General features: G+C 36.7%; 1 protein-coding gene across 1 annotated transcript in view; it reads right to left on the bottom strand.

Moving 5' to 3' along the window:
• Positions 1 to 20,710, bottom strand: part of ABCA13 (ATP binding cassette subfamily A member 13) — a 503,527-nt gene that overhangs the window by 467,243 nt on the left and 15,574 nt on the right. Inside the window, exons 2-3 of the mRNA XM_033192140.1 lie at positions 14,728 to 14,821; positions 13,236 to 13,359 (exon numbers count right to left, since the gene is read on the bottom strand). Of these exons, the coding sequence (XP_033048031.1) occupies positions 13,236 to 13,359; positions 14,728 to 14,821 (218 nt within the window). The remainder of the gene's footprint in view (positions 1 to 13,235; positions 13,360 to 14,727; positions 14,822 to 20,710) is intronic.

Here is a 20,710-nt window from a genome sequence, read left to right as displayed (position 1 = left end):
GAGTTTCCCTGGTAATAATGAGCAGGCTTTACGTTCTTTTTCTAGTTATTATCTCAAAAGTACTTCAGTTTGTCCTTAAGACCAGATTAGGAACTATCATTGACATAAGAAATGTTTATAGCAGAAAAATACATAGAAAATCCTTGATTAAATGTTAATTTGTGTGTGTGTGTGTGAGAGAGATGGTGAATTCCAGAGTTGCAGGGAAATCCCAGAGCTATAATAGGATTTGGGTGGAGAGCAGTTTCCTCCTTTCTAAGTACAGGTCTTTATTGAGACTTTTATCAGGTAGTGCTTAACCTGCCAGGCTAGGAAAAGACCTGCAAAGCGAAGGTGGGGGATAAAAGAGATTACAGTGGGGAGGACAAGAGAAGGCCACTGAGCAGAGATGACTGAACTTTCTCAGCCCTCAGACTGGCACGGAGAATCACCCCTTCAAAGGGCCAGGACCACTACTGCACCCAGAGACATCCCTGCAATTCTGTGAAGGATCCACTTGAGGTTGTCAGAAGTGAATGGGGCCTTGGAAATCATTATTCAGGTCCCTTCCTCAGTGTGAAGATGAGAAAACTTAGACCCAATGAAAGCTCCCTTGGAGTCAAAATGTTTTTAAAGCAGTGTCACACTTGGGAGATTATCTTTAAAATAACATCAAAATATTACCCACCTAATAGGATGGTGTGAGGAGCATCCAGCACCCAGCACTGCGTAAATAAGCATGAAGAGGTGCGGCAGTGGTGAGACTAATACTGAGATATGCACATTTTCAGCATAAGGACTACAAGAATAAGCAAGGAATGTGAAGCAATATGATTATTCTTTCTATCACAATTTTTGTTAATTTTTGCTTAGGTAAGCAGGACAAATTCTTATCAAATGAGAATTATTTCTAAGTAGATCCAAAGGCAGAAATAATTCTCCTAAGAAGGCTGTTATGGCTGACTCACATTATTGCTCCCATTTATCTATGCCAGAGAGGAAGGATTGGAGGGCAGTACTAGGTCAATTCCATAACTTTGCTCTTGTGAATAGTGCTACAATAAATACACAAGAGCAGATATCTTTTTAATATAATGATTTATATTCCTTTGGATAGACATTCAGTAATGAAATTGTTGTATACAGTGGTAGTTCTATTCTTAGTTCTTTGAGAAATCAAAATGTTTAAAACAATACCAAAAAAAGATTAACTACTTAGGAATACATTTAATGAAATATACATAGAACTGAGGGCTACAAAAAAATTCCTGAGAGAAATTCAAGAAAGCTTAAAATAAATGGAGAGCTATATCATGCTCATGGATTGGATGATTCAATGTTTTTAAAATATTAATTCTCTCAAAACTAATCTATAGATAGAAGGTAACCCTTTAGGACAACTGCATATCCACATGCAAAAGAATGAAGTTGTAACCATCCCTTCCTCACATCATACACAAAAGTCAACTCAAAATGGATAATAGACTAAAATGTAAAAGCTAAACTGTAAAACTGTTAGAAGAAAATATAGCAGTAAATCTTTATGATTGTAGATTAGGCTGAGCCTTTTAGATATGACACCAAAAGCACAAACAACAAAAGAAAAAAATAGGTAAGTTGGACTTCATGAAAATTAAAACTTTTACTTCAAAAACACAATCACAAAGTGGAAAAACAACCCAGAAAATGGTGGGGAAAAGATGTGGAAGTCATATGTCCAATAAGGGACTTGTCTGTAAAATATATGAAGAATTCTTACTACTTTATAATAAAAAGACAAATAATCCAATTAAAAGTGGGCAAAAGATTTGAATAGGCATTTCTCCAAAGAAGATATACAAATGGCCAAAAACTACATAAAAAGTTTATCAACATAATAAACCATTAGGGAAATGTAAATAAAAATCACAATGGGATAACTCCTTATATCCACCTAGATGGCTACAATCTAAAGAACAGAAATATAAGTATCGGTGAGAATGTGGAGTAATTGAACCTTTATACCACTGATGATGGGAGAGGAAAATGGTAGAGCTACGTTGGAAAACAATCTGACAGTTTCTCAAAATGTTAGACATAGAGTTATCATATGACCTAGCATATACCCAAGAGAAACAAAAACATACTTTTTTTTAAACCTTGCACATGAATATTCCAGCATTATTCATAATAGCCTAAAAGTAGAAACAACTCAAATGTACTTCAACAGAGGAAAAGATAAAGAAAATGTCCTATATCTATACAATGGAATATTAGTTGATCCTCAGTTTTAAAATGAAGTATTTTAGATGCTACAACACTAATGAACCTTAAAAACATTGTGCTGAATGAAAGAGGTCAGTCACCAAACAAAGCCTATAACTTATACAAATTCTATATGTAGGAAATGTCCAGAATGGTAAAATCTATAGAGACAGAAAGTAGTTTAGTTGTATGCCCAAGGTTAGGCATGGGGGAGATTGGGAGGAAATGAGAAGTGTATGCTAATACATTTAGATTTTCTTGTCGGGTTGGTGAAATTTTTCTAAAATTAACTATGATGATGGTTGCCCAGCTCTGTGAATAAACTAACAATTATTGAATTGTGTACAGGCCTACCTTGTTTTTTTATGCTTTGCTTTATTGTCCTTCACAGATACTGTGTTTTTCACAAATTGAAGGTTCATGGCAACCCTGCATTGAGCAAGTCTGTCAACGCCAATTTTCCAAAGCTCACTTTGTGTCTTTGTGTCACATTTTGGTAATCCTCACAAAATACTTTATTTTATTTTATTTTATTTTTTTTTTTTTTTTTTTTTTTTTTTTTTTTTGAGACGGAGTCTTGCTCTGTCACCCAGGCTGGAGTGCAGTGGCCGGATCTCAGCTCACTGCATGCTCTGCCTCCCGGGTTTACGCCCTTCTCCTGCCTCAGCCTCCCAAGTAGCTGGGACTACAGGCGCCCGCCACCTCGCCCGGCTAGTTTTTTGTATTTTTTAGTAGAGACGGGGTTTCACCGTGTTAGCCAGGATGGTCTCGATCTCCTGACCTCTTGATCCGCCCGTCTCGGCCTCCCAAAGTGCTGGGATTACAGGCTTGAGCCACCGCGCCCGGCCACAAAATACTTTAAATCTTCATTATTATTGTATCTGCTATTGTGTTCTGTAATCAGTGATCTTTGATATTACTATCATAATTGCTTGGGGATGCCACAGACCATGCCCATATAAGATAGAGAACTCCATCAATAAATTTTATGTGTATTCTGACTGCTCCACTGATTGGCCATTCCCTCATCTCTCTTCCTCTCCTCGGGCCTTCCTGTTCCCTGAGACATGATGATATTGAAATTAGGCTAATTAATAACCCTACAATGACCTCTAATTGTTCAAGTGAAAGGAAGAGCCACAAGTCTGTCACTTTAAATCAGAAGGTAGAATTATTATTATTATTATTATTATTAGAGACAGAGTCTCACTCTTGTCACCCAGGCTGGAGTGCAGTGGCACAATCTCAGCTCCTGGCAATCTCTGCCTCCCGTGTTTATTAGTTATTAAGACTGATTAAGTTCTGTGAGGAAGGCATGTTAAAAGCTGAGATAGGCTGAAAGCTAGGACTCTTTCACCAAGCAGTTAATAAATGCAATTCACTAACAGTTAATGAAGTTGTGAATGCAAGGAAAAGTTCTTAAAGAAAATTAAAAGTGCCACTCCAGTGAAAATACAAATGATAAGAAAGTGATATGGAAAAAGTTTTAGAGGTCTAGATAGATCAAATCAGCCACATTTCCTTAAGCCAAAGTCTAATCCAGAGAACAATCCTAATTCTCTCCAGTTCTATGAAGGCTGAGAGAGGTGAGGAAGCTACAGAAGAAAAGTTTGAAGCTAGCAGAGGTTGGTTCATGAGGGTTCAGGAAATAAACCATCTCCCTTACATCAAAGTGCAAAGTGAAGATGTAAGCATTGATCAAGAACCTGAAGCAAGTTCTCCAGAAGATCTAGCTAAAATAATTGGTGTAAGCGTCTACACTAAACAACAAATTTTCAGTGCACATGCAACAGCCTTGCATTAGAAGATGTTATCTAGGACTTTCATTAACTAGAGAGGAGAAGTCAATGCCTGCCTTCAAAGTTTCAAAGGACAGTCTGACTTTCTTGTTAGGGACTAATACAGCTGGTGACCTTCAGTTGAAGCCAATGTTTATTTACCATTACAAAAATCCTAGGGCCCTTAAGAATTATGCTAAATCAACTGTGCCTGTGCTCTATAAATGGAACACCAAAGCTTAGATGACAGCACCTCTGTTTACAGCATATTTTACTGAATATCTTAAACTCACTGTCAAAACCTACTGCTCAGGAAAAAAAATGTTTTCAAAATATTGCTGCTCATTGATCATGCAGCCAGTCATCCAAGAGCTCCAATGAAGATGTACAAGGAGATTAATGTTTTCATGCCTGCTAACAAACATCCAGTCTGCAGCACGTGGAGAAAGAAATAACTTCAAATTTCAAATCTTATTATTTAAGAAATGCATTTCATAAAGCTATAGAGTCCTAGATAGTGATTCAAATGTATGGATGATTTTGAGTGGGTTCCAGACTTCAGTGAAGGAAGTAACTGCAGATGTGATAGAAATAGCAAAAGAACTACTATTAGAAGTGGAGCCTTAAAATGTAACAGAATTATTGCAATCTCATAATAAACTGATGAATGAGGAGTTGCTTCTTATGGATAAACAAGCAAAGTGGTTTCTTGAGATGGAATCTACTTCTGGTGAAGATGCTGTGGACATTATTGAAATGATAACAAAGGATTTAGAATATTACATAAAATTAGTTGGTAAGTCAGTGACAGAGTTTCAGAAGATTGATTCTCATTTTGAAAGAAGTCCCACTGTAAGTAAATGCTATAAAACAGCATCACATGCTACAGAGAAATATTTCATGAAAGAAACAGTCAATGATGCAGTAAACTTCATTTCTGTCTTGCTTAAAGAAATAGCCACAGCCACTTCCATCTCCAGCAACCACCACCTTGATCAGTCAGCAGTCAGCAGCAACAAAACAAGATCTTCACCAGGAAAAAGATTGACTCACTGAAGGCTCAGATGATCATGGGCATTTTTTTAGCAATAAAGTGTTCTTTTAATTAAGGTATGTACATTTTTTAGACAATGCTATTGCACACTTAATAGACTACAATATAAACATAAATTGTATATGCAATGAAAAACTAAACAATGTATGTGACTCACTTTATTGCAATACTTGCTATACTGTGATGTTGTGAAACTAAACCTACAGATCTGAGAGTCCAAACTCAGTCCTTCATACTATTAACAAATCAATTGATTTTAAACAAAGGTCCCAATGTATTTTAATGAAATAGAAGTTTTTTTCAACAAATGCTACTAGAATTGTATATACATACATAAAAAGATAAACCTCAAAAGTTACCCCACACCATAGAAAGAAATAAACTGAAAATAAATTGTACCTGTAAACAAAAGCTAAAATTGTTAAAAGAAAATACAGGAAAAAATCTGAATGATCTTCAAAAATATTAGGCAAATATTTCTTTGTTAAAGAAAAACACAAAAAGCATAAATCAAAATAGAAAAAAATGATAAATTATATTTTATCAAAATAAATAACCCCGCTCTTCAAAAGACAGAGCATAAATTAGAAAATAATATTTACAATACATGTATGATATGTATACACATGATTAAAGACTTGTGACCAGCATATGTAAAAAAAAAAACTCTAAGAATTCAATAAAACCAAAAATAAAAAATCAATTGTATAAAATATTTGAACACTTTCCTCAAAAAATATTGAAATGGCCAATAAACATATAAAAAGATGCTTAACATCATTTCTGATCAAGAAAACATAAATTAAAACTACAATTAGAAAGCAAAATACAACAGTATAATGGCTAAAATTAAAGAGAACAACATAATAACAAGTGTTAGCAAGAATGTGGAACAACTGGAATTCTTATGTATTGATGTTGGGAGTATAAAATTGCACAACACTTTGGAAAACAGCCTGCACATATATTGTACAGCTAAACATACACTAAACATTTATCCCAAGAATTCTACTCCTAGGTATTAACCTAAGAAAAATTAAAATATTTGTCCACACAAAGATTTATTTTGTAATGTTCATAACGTTTAAGATGGAAAGAGGCCTTGAAGAAGAAAGGACAGTCTTGTGTTGCCTACCTCTTCTCACTCAATCCCAGGCAGTGCAGCATGGAGAAAGATTCTGTGTGCTTGAGGGAGGGAGAGTAAACTGAGTGTGAATCTTTGTACTGAAAGTCAGTGCTGCCCTGTCACAATAGAATGCAAAAAAGGGAAGAATTCTACTGGTGCCCACAGAGGGAGCATTTAGACCAGCCCTGAGCCAGATGAGAATCCTGTGCCCCAGCAAGAAGTATCCAAGTCCTGGCTGGCCTCACTACAGGCTGATAAAGTGGTTTGGGACCCCAAACAAATTTGAGTGGCAATCAGGCCACAAGAACTGCAGTCCTTAGATAAGCCCTGGTATTCTACTGGTTTTGAAGGCAGGAGAGTTGCAGTGCCAATGCAATACCAGCTGTAGTAGCGATTAGAGTGCTTACATCAACCCTCCCCAACTCCAGGCAGTGGAGCTTGGGGAAAGACTTCTGCTTGAGGAAGGCAGAAGGAATATTACAGAGGACTTTGTCTTGCACGCTGGATACCAGTTCAGCCACTGTAAAATAAAGTAATAGGCAGATTTCTGAAGCCCCTGATTCCAGGCTTTTTCTTCCCAATGGCATTTCTAGACACATCTAGGCCAGATGAGAATCTGCTGCCCTGATGGGATGGACTCAGTCCCAGCAGAATTGGCCTCCTCCTGAGTAAGGTGACCTTGAACCTTGAATGAACATCAGCAGCATCCAGGAAGTAGTGGCCATGGGTCTCGGGTAAGCCCCAGTACTGTACTGGTCAGGAAGAACATGAGTTTCAGTTGTGATCCAACATGGTGCCATGGGAGTGCCTGCATCACCCCTCCCCCAATTCCAGGCAGCCCTGTGAGGAAAGATACTCCTTCTAATTAGGTGAAACAGAAGGAAGAGAGCAAGAGACTTCAACCTGTAACCCAGAGAATGCTCTCTTAACTTCCCTAAGTCCAACAAGGCTGATTATCTGGGAGCCTCCAAGAGTTGCTGTATTCTTGGGCTTAGGAATGAAACAGCTAGTGCTGAAACAGCTGCAGTGACCACAGGCTTAGGTCACAACATTTATTCCTCTTTGAATTCTTGGAAAGTCCTCTCAAGAAGGATGAGTACAAACAAGCCCAGACTGCAAAGATTGGAATAAATGCCTAACTCTTCAAAGCTCAGTCATTGATGAACATCCACAAGCATCAAGAACATCCAGAAAAACACAACCTCACCAAACTAAGTAAGTCATCAGTGACAAATCCTGGAGTGACAGAGATATGTGACCTCTCAGACAGGGAAATGTAATATAAATATAATAATATAAATAAAATAATATAAATGCACCCAACTGTGGAGCATCCATATATAAAAAGCAAATATTAACAGAGCTAAAGAGAGAGATAGATCTCAATATAATAACAGCTGGAGACTTTGACACCCCATATTTTGCATTGAACAGATCATTCAAACAGAAAAGCAACAAAGAATCATTGGAGTGGAGTCTCGCTCTGTCGCCCTGGCTGGAGTGCAGTGGCATGATCTCGGTTCACTGCAAGCTCTGTCTCCAGGGCTCATGCCGTGAGTATGGACATTTTATTAATATTGATTCTTCCAATCCATGGACATAGAATATCTTTCTATTTTTTGTGTGTTCTCTTCAATTGAAAAACTGAGAAAAAAATAAATTCCTAGATACATGCAGCATACCAAGATTGAACCATAAAGAAATCCAAAACTTGAATAAACCAATATCAGGTAGTAAGAGAGCAGTAATAAACATTCTCCCTTCAAAGAAAAGCTCAGGACCCAAACAATGGCTTCACTGCTAAATTTTACCATTTAAACAAGAATTAATACCAATCCTACTCAAACTAATCCAAAAGGTTGAAGAGGAAGAAATACTGTCAAACTCGTTCTGCAGTGCCAGTATTACCCTGATACCAAAACTAGACATACACACAAAAAATAACAAAACAGGAAACTAGAGGCCAATATTTCTGATGAGCACAGATGCAAAAATTCTCAATAAAATACTGACAAAGTTGAATTTAACATTACATTTAAAAGATCATTTATTGTGACCAAGTGGAATTCATCCATCCCAAGGATGCAAGAATATGCAAATTAATCAATGTGATACATCACATCAAAAGACAAAGGACAAAAACTATACAATCATATCAATAGATGTTGAAAAAGCATTAGATAAAATTCAACATTCCTTTATGATACAAACTCTCAAAAACTGGATATAGAAGGAACACAGTCAAGCACAATAAACACCTTATATGACAAAATCACTGCTACTATCATACTGAATCGGGGAAAACTGAAGATCTTTTCTTTAAGATTTGGAACAAGAATGCCCACTTTCACTATTTTTATGCAACATAATACTGGAAGTCCCAGCCAGAACAATCCAGCAACAGAAAGAAATAACGGGCATCCAAATTGGAAAGGAGGAAGTCAAATTATCCTTGTTTGCATATAACATGATTCATATTTAGAAAAACCTAAAGACTCCACCAAGAAACTATTAGAACTGATAAACAAATTCAGTAAAGTTGCAGGATACAAAATTAACAAAGAAAAATCAATAGCATTTATATACACTAACAGTGAACAATGTGAAAAAGAAACCAAGAAAGCAATCTCATTTATAATAGCTACCAATAAAATAGCATACCTAGGAATAAACCTAACCAAAGAAGTAAAAAATCGTTGCAATGAAAACTATAAAACCCTGATGATGGAAATTGAAGAGGACACACAAAAATTAGAAAGATGTTCCATGTTCATGGATTGGAAGAATCAATATTGTTAAAATGTCCATCCTCCCCAAAGCAATCTGCAGACTCAATGCAATCGCTATGAAAATACCAAAGATGTTCTTCATAGAAATAGGGGAAAAAATCATTTTTAAAAAATCCTAAAATTTATTTGCAACTACAAAGATCTAAAATAGCCAAAGCAATCCTGAGCAAAAAGAGCAAAGCTGGTGGCATCACATTACCTGACTTCAAAATATACTACAAAGCTTTAGTAACCAAGTCAGCATGGTATTGGCATGAAAACAGACACAGAGACCAATGGAACAGAACAGAGAACCCAGAAATAAATCCACACATTACAGTCCTCATTTTTTACAAAGGCTCCAAGAACATTCAATGAGGAAAGAACAGTTTCTTCAATAAATGCTGCTGAGAAAAGTGGATATCCATACGCAGAATGAAACTAAACCCCTATTGCTTGCCACACTAAAAAAAAAAAAAAAAAAATCAAAATTGATTAAAGACTTAAATCTAAGACCTGAAACTATGAAACTAATAGAATAAAACATTGGGGAAACACTCTAGGACATTAGTCTGGGCAATGTAGTCCCAGCTAATCAGGAGGATGAGGCAGGAGAATCGCTTGAACCCGGGAGGCAGAGGTTGCAGTGCTGGGCAGCAGAGCCAGACTCTGTCTCAACAACAACAACAACAAAAAATTTTAAGTCTAGGAGTTGGAGGTTGCGGTGAGCCGAGATCGTGTCACTGCACTCCAGCGTGGGCAACAGGAGCAAAACTCCGTCTCAAAAAAAAAAAAAAAAAAAGAGCGTCAAGAGAGTGAAAAGCAAACTGAGAAGCTGAGGTGAGGCGGCAGCAGGTGATAATCAAGTAAGGCTGAGAACCAGGCAGTATGGTTGCTGCAAAAGAGGCAGAGAGGGTCAGATGATCCTCGGGGTATCTGGGCATGTTTGAGGATGGACAAAAAAATAAATAAAAATATTGATGACCACCAAATGAGACCAGTAGGAAATGGCTGGAAATATTTCAAGAAACTGCAAATGAAAGGTCACCCAACCAAAGCCGAGAAGGCAAGGCACCGGGTGCTGTAGACCAAGGGTGGGCGTGCCCCGGCATGGGTGTGGCGATCAGCCTCCTGAAGGTAGGCAGGCAGTGAAAGGTAAGTGAGGGGCGGGTTTAGACGGCATATTCGCATTACAAAGCATTTTAAACTAAACAAAATAGGAGTGACCACTAACACTAGCAAGAATATCCAGTTCTGTTGCCTGCAGTGCTTCATGTTTCTGAAATCCTCTTGTTAAAATGAAGGAGAAACCCCCCAACAAAAGCAGGAATGAGGAAGCTGATTTTCATAACCGTAAACTACATCAGATGGTACCTGGGATTTCTGCCCGAAGTGAACTTACCTGAGGAATTAGAAATGTCATGGAAACTTATGAACTACATTAACTGTGACACTTGCTTTCAGATTTTTTTGTTTTTGTATTTTTGGCTTTTGTTTGCTTGTTTGTTTGTTTGTTCTTTGTTTTTGGGGGGTTTTTTGGAGACAGATTCTCATTCTGTTGCCCAGGCTGGCGTGCAGTGGCGCAATCTCGGCTTGCCGCAGCCTCTGCCTCCCGTGTTCAAGCAATTCTCCTGCCTCAGCCTCCTGAGTACCTGGGACTACAGGCGCCCACCACCACGCCCAGCTAATTGTTGTATTTATAGCAAAGACGCGGTTTCATTGTGTTGGCCAGGGTGGTGTCACACTCCTCACCTCGTGATCCACCCACCTCGGCCACCCAAAGAACTGCGATTACAGGCCTGAGCCACTGCACCCAGGTGCTTTCAGGTGTTTTTAAACCGAGACAATTACCACAAAATAATCAGGAATGAGTCTTTATTTATGGGTTTGAACTTCAGTTGAATCCACAGTTGCTCCAATATGAAAACATATGAAATCTACTTGGTCGAGTGGCCAGGTCTATTGACAGCATGCTTCACTCTTCCTTGTCTCCTTTCTCCCTCTCCCCTCTTTCCTTACTCCTTAAAATTTCCTTTCCCTATTTTATTTTGTATTTCTTATACCTCTTCCTTGGGCGCTACTAGACAAGGTGAGGAATTTCATTCTTGGTTCTCGAAGTTAAAGGCTTTGCAATGCTGGTGAACTATTAACCTGACTACTACTCTCAGAATGTTAGGTGAAGAATCTCATCAGGTTGCTTTTATAACCCCTGAATTTCTGCACATTGAAATGAGGATGTTGACGTAGAAAAACACAAAGAAAACAAAGGTAGATTATTTCCTGGTATCAAGTAATTTTGGGTTTTTTGTTTGTTTGTTTCAGACTGAGTCTCACTCTATCACCCAGGCTGGAGTGCAGTGACACGATTTTGGCTCACTGCGACCTCCCCCTCCTGGGTTCAAGCAATTCTCCTGCCTCAGCCTCCCCAATAGCTGGGATTACAGGCACCCGCCACCACATCGGCTAATTTTTTCGTATTTTTAGTAGAGACAGGGTTTCACTATGTTGGCCAGGCTGGTCTTGAACTCCTTGTCTCAGGCGATCTGCCTGCCTCGGCCTCCCAAAGTGCTGGGATTACAGGTGTGAGCCACCACACCTGGTCTTCAAGTAGTATTTTTATAATTGTTACAGCCATAGTAATAAGAATTTGTTATTATTAACTCCCATTGGTTGAATGCCTCTGTGCCATACATTGTGCTAGATGTTTTCTATATTTGTTTTTAACATTCACAAAACTTAAAGTGAGTGAACAGATTCAGAGAGGTTAAGTAATTTGCAGAACCAAAGGTAACAGAGCCAGTATTGTTTAGCCACAAAATCATATCCTTTTCACTTCAACATCATTTAAACTTCCCATTCCAAGTAAGGAAGAGATGTAAGAAGACTTGAAATAAAGACACTGCTAAGTCTCAAGCTCTTCTAATGCTTCCAAGAAAGACAGTTTTGTATATTTCCCTTCTCCACACATTCAAGAAAAGGCCATTGAACTTTTCAGGGTTATGACTTTGCAGTATTTTCAAACGAGCCTCTTTATATCATATTTCTATATGATTTGTCTCAGAAAAAGTAAGCACCTACTATGGTCTGAAAGTTGGCATCTCCCATCCCCAACTTTTTATGTTGAAACGTAACCCCTAAGATGATATAGGGGAGGTGATTAGATCATAAGGACAGAGCCTTCATGAATAGGGTTAGTGCCCCTATTAAAGAGACCCTGGAGAGCTGCCTCATCCCTTCCATTATGTGAGAACACAGCTGGAAGGTGTCATTTATTATGGAAAGGGTTCTCACCAGATATCAGATCAGCTGGCACCTTGATCTTAGACTTCCCAGTCTCCAAAACTATGAGAAATAAATATTTGTTTCTTATAAGCCATACAGTTTATGGTATTCATTATAGCAGCCCAAATGAACTAAAACAACACCATTTATAAATATTGTACCTGATATGCCGAAAATTTTCTGGAAACTTCTAATTTTCCTCTTGTAACTTAAAGGTGAAGGATAAAGATCATATATGTCAACATTTGCTTTACATTTAAACATCTTAGATTATTTAATATTAGTAAATACAGATTAAATAAAACTCAGATCATTCATACCTGATAAATGCAAACTCTCATAATCAACTAGTCACTTCCTTCCCTTCCTAACTTCACCTGGGAGAAGTTTCCAGGGCATTCAGGATCCCCCAGGTGAAACCCCCTCACTTTGTCTCTTCTTCTCCTTCTCTTCTTGAGTTTTAAGGCCAACTACAGTGTCAGTTGCATAGCTCAGCATTCAGAGACTCAGAGAAGGCAACTTACCTGTCCTGTAGTCCATTTAGGTGGTTTATGACAAATAAAGCAATACTGCCCAGTTTTTATTTGCTGTCAGCTAGGGACAGGATTCTGGTCAACTAATAGCACGGTAGAAAAAACCCAGTAGGTAGCTCAAAAAATAATTGTTCTAGGGGCATGTGGCACGAAAATGAAAAGTCTGCTAGACAAGTAATTTTGAAGTCATAGTTTTAACCTACAGGAAACAAATTATCACATGCAAATGGCATTTGCTAATCAGTTATTACCCTGTGAGTCCTGCAAGTGGCAGTGGAAAGATCTCCTGCTGGAAGCTAACCATTAGTTGGCGCCAGAATTATGTGACTCTGAATTTAATAAAACTTTAATTTCTATACTTCTCATGATCTCTGACCTATCCCAAATTATCGAGGCTTTACAAAAAGCAGAGGCCTGTCCTACGTATCAGCTTTCTGAGATTTCTGAAAAAGATCTTTGTGCTTCTCTCACCGAAAATGATGCTCCATCGACCCTTCATAGCTGAAGTTCCTGCACCTTGATCCAGTGTTACAAAGAAGGCTTTGAACAAAGGGGATAACACCACGGCTGGGCAGATCTCGGGGCTGCAAATAACCTAGAAATAGATGCGAAGAAGAAATAAGTCCACATACCTACTACCAGAAATGGAATTCCTGTTGAGTTGAAATTGTAATATAATATATTGTTATATTATTAACCTTGCTGTTAATTTAAAGAAGATCTAAGGACTCAGACAAAAAATATCAAACAAAATGAAACATCTTCATATCTAACACCTTTCTTCCAGGGTCAGTACGCATGTTTCAAGGCAGAATGGCTCTGAGCAGCCATAGCTACATGATTTACGAGCTTCCCCATTGACCGAGTGGAAATACCTCTCATGCACAGCCAAGCTTCCAGACACAGCTATCTATGAACAAGCTGTGAGAAGGAAGAATAAAAAGGATGCTTCTTCCCATCTCATATAAAAATGTAGGAGTTTTTAGTTTTAGCAAAAACTTCAAGATTAATGCCAGTTGAATTCTTAATGCTTAAATATAGTTATTAAATATTGGGTAACACAAAAAAAGTCTTTCTACACAGAATAGGACTTTTCAGGACAAACGTCACTAGAAAATAGCCACCTCTGTGGATAACATGCTGTTTATACATCCCCAACCATATCCTTCCTTCACACCACCATCACCATCATCACCATCATCACTATTTTCCTGATCATCATCTCCATCATTATTACTATCATCTTTATTACCATCAAGATCACCACTATTGTCATCACCATCATCACTATCGCCTTCATCATCATTACTATTATCTCTATTATTATCACCATCATCACTATCATCTCTATCATCATCATCTCCATCATCATCACCATCATTACTATCATCTACATCATCATCACTATCATCATCTTCATCATCATCACCTTCATTACTATCATCTCTATCATCACCATCACCACTATCATTATCTTCATCACCATTATAACTATCATCACCATCATCATTTCTATCATCATCATCACCATCATCTCCATCATCACCATCTTCACCATCATCATCATATCATCAGCATCATTATTTTCTCACCACCATCATCATCACCATCAACATTACTATCAATATCATGCTGGTAAACTATGCAATGCATCTCCCACTTATACTTCTTCTACTCTTTCTATATTTGTAATGGCTATTTACCTATTCCCAAACTGTGTTAGTTTTAATTGGAAGAATAAATCTGTGTGCTAGATTGAGTGAACCTGTGTAAATATCATTCTTAAAAGACAAAACCTAAATTGTGGTTTATTGACATATACTCCAGATATGTTGTTATTGTCATAATGAAACCCTACCTGTTTGTTTTACTCAGCATTCAGAGTTTATAAAACACAAGAAAGAGTGCTATGAGTTTTTTCTCCAAAGATTAATTCAAAAAGTATATAAAAAGTAAAACTTACAAATATCTCTGTATCTGGGAGGTTCTTGAAAACGAAGTACTGTCAGAATTACAAACAGGATACAAGGCCAGAAGAATTCAGCAAGGAAAAGGACCTAGAAAAATTTTTTAAAAAAACAACACCACTTGAATAAATTGTAAAATATTACAATATTTTCATCTATTGAAGGAGGTCATTGTAATCCCTGCTTTGTGTCTCAGAACAGTCATTTGGGACAGGATCCCACAGAAAAGGCCTAGTTTATTTATCATTGCATCCAGATCTGTGACTGTGTCATCTCCTTGTTCTTCTCCCATCAGACCCAGCTTTGCTTCTTTCCTTTTTCTGCACATTTTTATTTATTGCAGAACTTATAACATTAGAGAAATTAAAGAAATAAATAACTTCACCCATATTTCCCATACTTCAGTATAGCAACTATTTTTATTTTTCTAATTTCTTTAATGTTTCTGACTTTTTTACCCAAATAGATATTTTGCTGGCTTTGGTGGTAGCATCCACTTCTCATTTTCCTTCTTTTTATGCATATTTTTCAATAGTGCCTCATGAGGTTTATAACTATCAGCTTACTTGTTGCATAAAATTCTTACCTAATGAATACACCATAATTCACATTCTTCTATTAAAGAACATTTTGTGTATAAATAATCTTTCATTTGAATTATTGTCTTAAAATTAGAATAAACTCCTAAAACTAAGATTACTGGAGTAAAATCTCTTGACACAGACTACAAAAGAGCTACTCGAAATGATTGCAATAATTTGTACAACCTTAAATTTTCAAAGTTAAAAGAAAATGAACTGCCATTGACACATGGAATTTAATCATTTGAGGAAAAAATCACCAACTATAAGGTATAGCTCAAAAAATTAATAGAAAAGCCTCAATTATCATAAAATTAATTTTACTGTCATCGTTCTTTACTTGTTTTATGGTGGATACTCTTGTACTGAATTCAGATGACATCATTTTACAAATACAAAAGTTTATAGCCAGACAAAAAATAGGCAAGCTATTGAATAAATGCACAAACAGAAACCTAAAAATCTGCAAGTTAAGAATGCTCCATCAAACACCAAAGAGGATGTCTTACTGTTTCAGATTCCCAGTTATAATGTTTTGAACTAACATGAACTTCTGGTCACTTTGGTTTCTTTATTCTTTGAACTGCCGTGGTCATATCCCATTGCAGTAATCCTTCCCTGTAAGCAGATCTAAATGTGACCAGATGAGTGGCCTAAAGCCATCAAGACAAAACACAGGTGGAAAAGAGTTTTTCCATCCCTGGTGTAATTAAAGAAGAAAAGAAATCACCCTCTTTGGCCGAGCACGGTGACTCACACCAGTAATCCCAACACTTTGGAAGGCTGAGGCAGACGGACCACTTGAGGTCAGGAGTTCAAGACCAGCCTGGCCAACACGGTGAAATCCCATCTCTACCAAAAAAAAAAAAAAATTAGCCAGGAGTGGTGGCACACACCTGTAATTCCAGCTACTCGGGAAGCTGATACAGGAGAATCGCTTGAACTCGGGAGGTGAAGGTTGTGGTGAGTCAAGATCGCAACACACTGCATGCCAGTCTGGCAACAGAGTGGAACTCCATCTCAAAAAAAAATTAAAAATTAAAAATAAATCACCATCTTTGAAATAATCCATGAGAAGGTATTTCTTGTGCCAAAAAGTGCATCATGATTAAAAAGTTCTCTGACACAGTCCTGAACCCCAGTTTCACACATTCTGATAACAAAGAAAATGCCTGCAGATTGCCCTCTGGTTCAAGGGACCACAATTAAACTATAAAGAAAGGTCAAGGACACTCAGGAGATAACTATTTATTTAAGTCATTTTGGTCATTCTCTGTAACAAATTAATAAGTTACAGGAGTATTGGGGTAGAGAGGTGGTGGGGGAAGATTCTGTCATTAATTCTGACTGAATATACATAAGCAAAATAAAAAATATACCTCATATTAAATGATAACTTGATAGCATTAAGAAGAATAAACACATAATTTTCTTGGGTTTTTTATTCTTTTTCATTTTTAATAACATATGATAGCTATTTTTAAGACAAGCAGTTATAAAGAAAACAGAAAATGGTTTATAGACCCAAGACTCATATAACTTTTGACATTATAAATAGGTAAACAAACATATGTATGGTTGAGAAATTTTAAAAGAACACAAAAATTACAACCACTCTCCTATAGGATAAACTATCTATTTACAAAATACATGTATATGTATTATGTGTTAGAACCAATTTTCCACAACAGCACTTATAGTTCTACCTCGTTACTTTTAAAGACTACATAATATTCCACTGTAGGATTTTATTTATTTAACCAATCACTTCATCATGAAAATTTGCATGTTTTTCTCTTTGGGGCCAGTGATATCATGAGGTTTTTCTTTTTGTTTTTTGTTTTTTTTATCAATTAGGGTGGTATTTACTCAGAAAAGAATCATTTCTGCTTGACATTGAAAACTCTCTTAGGAGTATTTCTAAATGTTTTACATTACATGACACTATTAAAATATTACAACTAGGAAAATTTTGCTCAAATTTGCAACAGTTTTCTTGAAAAGGTAAAGGCCATCAAAGTCAGACACATGTGTAGCATGCATTTTGGTCCAAAACCATCAAATATATTACTCTATTATAGTTGATTACAGATAACAGAACAGCAACATACTAAAACCAATGCACATTATGAAATCAAGTAGACGCAATTCAGTGAATCCCAACTTCTAACTTCATGAGGTTTTATTTTACATATTTGGCAGACTTTTGTAAGTATATCCATGAGGTACCATTGCTAAATGGGATTACTGCACTAAAGTGTATATGATTTTTAATGTGGATTTTTAATTTGGATGGATATAACCAAAATGCCCTCATTAAAAACTAAACCAATTATCATTTACTCTGATTACACTTTCAATAACACCTAGGATTAACAAACTTAATTTTTTGTCAAGCTGATATGCAAAAACATAATGATTAATTACTAAGATCAAGCATTTTTCATAATTTAAGCATATAATAATTCCTTGCCTATTAATTCTTTGTTCTTCCAGTTTCCTATTTTTCTATTAAGTTGTTCTTTATTTTTACTGACTTAAAAATCATCCTTTTCTATTTAATTGTTTAAAGAATTCAGCCTTTTCATGGCTTATAGTATTACAAATATTTTCTCCAATTTTGTATTTGCCTTTTTATTGTCTAAATCTTTCATGCCATTAATTTATCAATCTATTATTTATAGTATCTGGATGTTGTTCCCTTCACACCAAGACAATATCATTTAAAGGACCCTGCCAAAGCCAAATTAAAATAGTCAGTAGCAACTCTAAAATCACAAGCATTTATCAGTCTAGTCTTAAAAATCAACAGTCTCTAGTTTCAAATGAAAATAATATTGGAAGAAAATCTTATCGTTGAGATCTCTAAGGATCTTGAAATAATAACAGAATTCCAATTAAACCTAAAAAACAATAACTCAGAGTGTTTTATTTACAAGCTGGTCACTGGCCCTTCTGAAAAGCACAAGTGAAAAAATATCTTTCATTGTTCTGAGTCTGAAGTTGCTCCATTCAAGAGAAAAGCAGCCAGACACCAGTTCTGCCGCGTCATTTTCCATTGTGCGTGAGTGAGTCACCCTTTCATAAGACTATTTCTCTCCAGGGGTGCAAAGGCAGCCTTCCCTTTCTCATCACATTTTTATGTGACGTTTTTCTTCTTATGTATCATTATTATCCTTGAATCTTGCTTAACATTTTGAATCCTATCCCTGTTAAATAGGAATGCTGTCTGATTAATGCTAGGATTTCGCCGTATCTCCCACATCTCAGACCGTCCAGTGCTGACTTCTTAACACCAGGAAGTGACCCAAGCAGAAGCAGAAACTGGCACTTCTGCTATCCAAATGGCACTGACGCAGATGCTGCCACAGTCTCTCCTCTCAAGAAAAATAACCGTCTGGTAAACCTATTAGCAGTTAACAAAATAATGCCCCCCACTACCAAACCACCACAAAGCCCTCCTACTCTTCCAGGAGAGAAGCTCCCACCAGCAGAGTGTGGAAGTGCTCAGTCCTGTACCCCGGCGCTTCCCATCCGCAAGGCACTTCTCACCATGAATTTCGTGGACGCGCAGATCCCTGTTCCACTCCCATTCCTCTCACCCTGTGGCCGGAGCATGAATATAAACCTTTCCATGGTTCCATCAACACAGCTGAGCCACAGTGGCATTTGGGAAGACATTAGCAATACATACAGCTGAACATGTACACAAAAAGGACTTCTGCATAAAATGATACATTGAAACTTCCTCACAGACTTTTTCTTCTTTCAGACAAGATGGGTGGGGTGGGGGAGAGAAAAGAAAATAAATTAGAGGAGGCAGGAATAAACTTGTATTTGCCTAATACAATAAAACTACCAGAACGTAAAAAAAAAAAAAAAAAGTTTCTAGAGCAGATTAGATAAGCTTACCATGCCTCAACCTGGACTCAGTTGACAATCTCTAAAGATATAACAAAGTCCCCTCACAATCCTGGTAACTATCCCCAATACCCATCCATGGAGATGAGCACCCCAAAGGAGTCTCCTTATCTCCTGCTTCTGATAGACGAGTTGGAAAAACTGCTACTGAGAATGATCAAATAAACATGGAAAGTGAACAATGAGGTTGACTCTTGGGGAAGCCTCCAGGACTACATACAAAATGTGAGAAGAATCCAAAGCTGGAGAGCAATTTCCACAACTAGATGAACTGAACATGACATAGAATGTTTAACAATTTTTCAAAGGAGAGCAGAGAGCCCAACTGGTCTAATAAAGGTTGTATTGCATCTCAGATGATTTCTCTCACTCTTCTCCCTGGCCCTCCTGACCATTTGCAATATTCTCCTTTTATAGATGATTAGAGCACACAGGATATGCTCAGGGATCACACTAGATATTGAAGGAGAAATAAAACTCGTCCCAGATTTATTGAAAAGAGAGTCAAGAACAAATATAATACCTGGGTTGAACTCCCCAAGCATGGGTGGCAATAAAACAAAGTGCACAACTCCTATCTAAACATTAGGAAGGAAAGAAACCAACAAAAACAGATAAAGCAAACCAAATAAGTTATAAAGCTTGCCTGGATAAGAAACAACTCAAACAAAATGAAGAATTTCTTTACAAGTGCCTCATTAAGAAGAACACTTTAATAAGGACAAATATTCGGAATACAAGGGCTCAAAAAAAAGATATAAACAAATGAGTGAAAAAAGAGATTGCGGATCTAAGGAAAAAAACAAAAAAAAATCATCACTGTGGAATGTTAAGTGATTTAGAAACCATAAAAAGAAAATACATACTAGTTAAATTTCAATTTTTGGAATAAGAAACAGCTTACAATAACAGCAATGAATTTTAAAAACCTTTTAAAGGCAAAAATATTAAGACACAAAAGCTAATATATTTGAAAAACAAAGACTATACAACATAAGGAAAATTGGCATCCCCAAAGTAAACAATCCAACAAATGGAACAAAATAATTTTTGAGGTTATTCCTCAAAGATATAAGATAGGAGAATTTCCCTGAAATAGAGAAGATTTCATCTGCAGAATGAAAGAGAATACTGTATTTCAGAAAAAAAAGACAAGCCATAGTTAAACTATGGCCATTAAACTTCAAGCTATTGAACTTCAAAAATAAAGACTACCACAGGTGTCTCAACAGATAAAAAAAAAAAAAAAAAAAAGGCAACTCACGAACAATAGGAGAAAAAAATCAGTCTGGCCTTAAACATATCAAAATATTCCACATTAGATGCGAATGCATCAATATTTACAAAGTTCTAAGAGAAAAAAGTAGGATTTAAAAAATGACAACCAGCCAAATGGCCTTTAAACAACAAATTTTGCAAATACATATGTATATATATATTTGTGATATATATAGAGAAGCATTGATATATTCGATTT

This window comes from Trachypithecus francoisi, unplaced genomic scaffold, assembly GCF_009764315.1.
Source record: "Trachypithecus francoisi isolate TF-2019V2 unplaced genomic scaffold, Tfra_2.0 Lachesis_group4, whole genome shotgun sequence".
Taxonomy (NCBI): domain Eukaryota; kingdom Metazoa; phylum Chordata; class Mammalia; order Primates; family Cercopithecidae; genus Trachypithecus; species Trachypithecus francoisi.
Note: the sequence above shows the minus strand (reverse complement) of the source record. Positions and strands in the feature narration are given on the sequence as shown.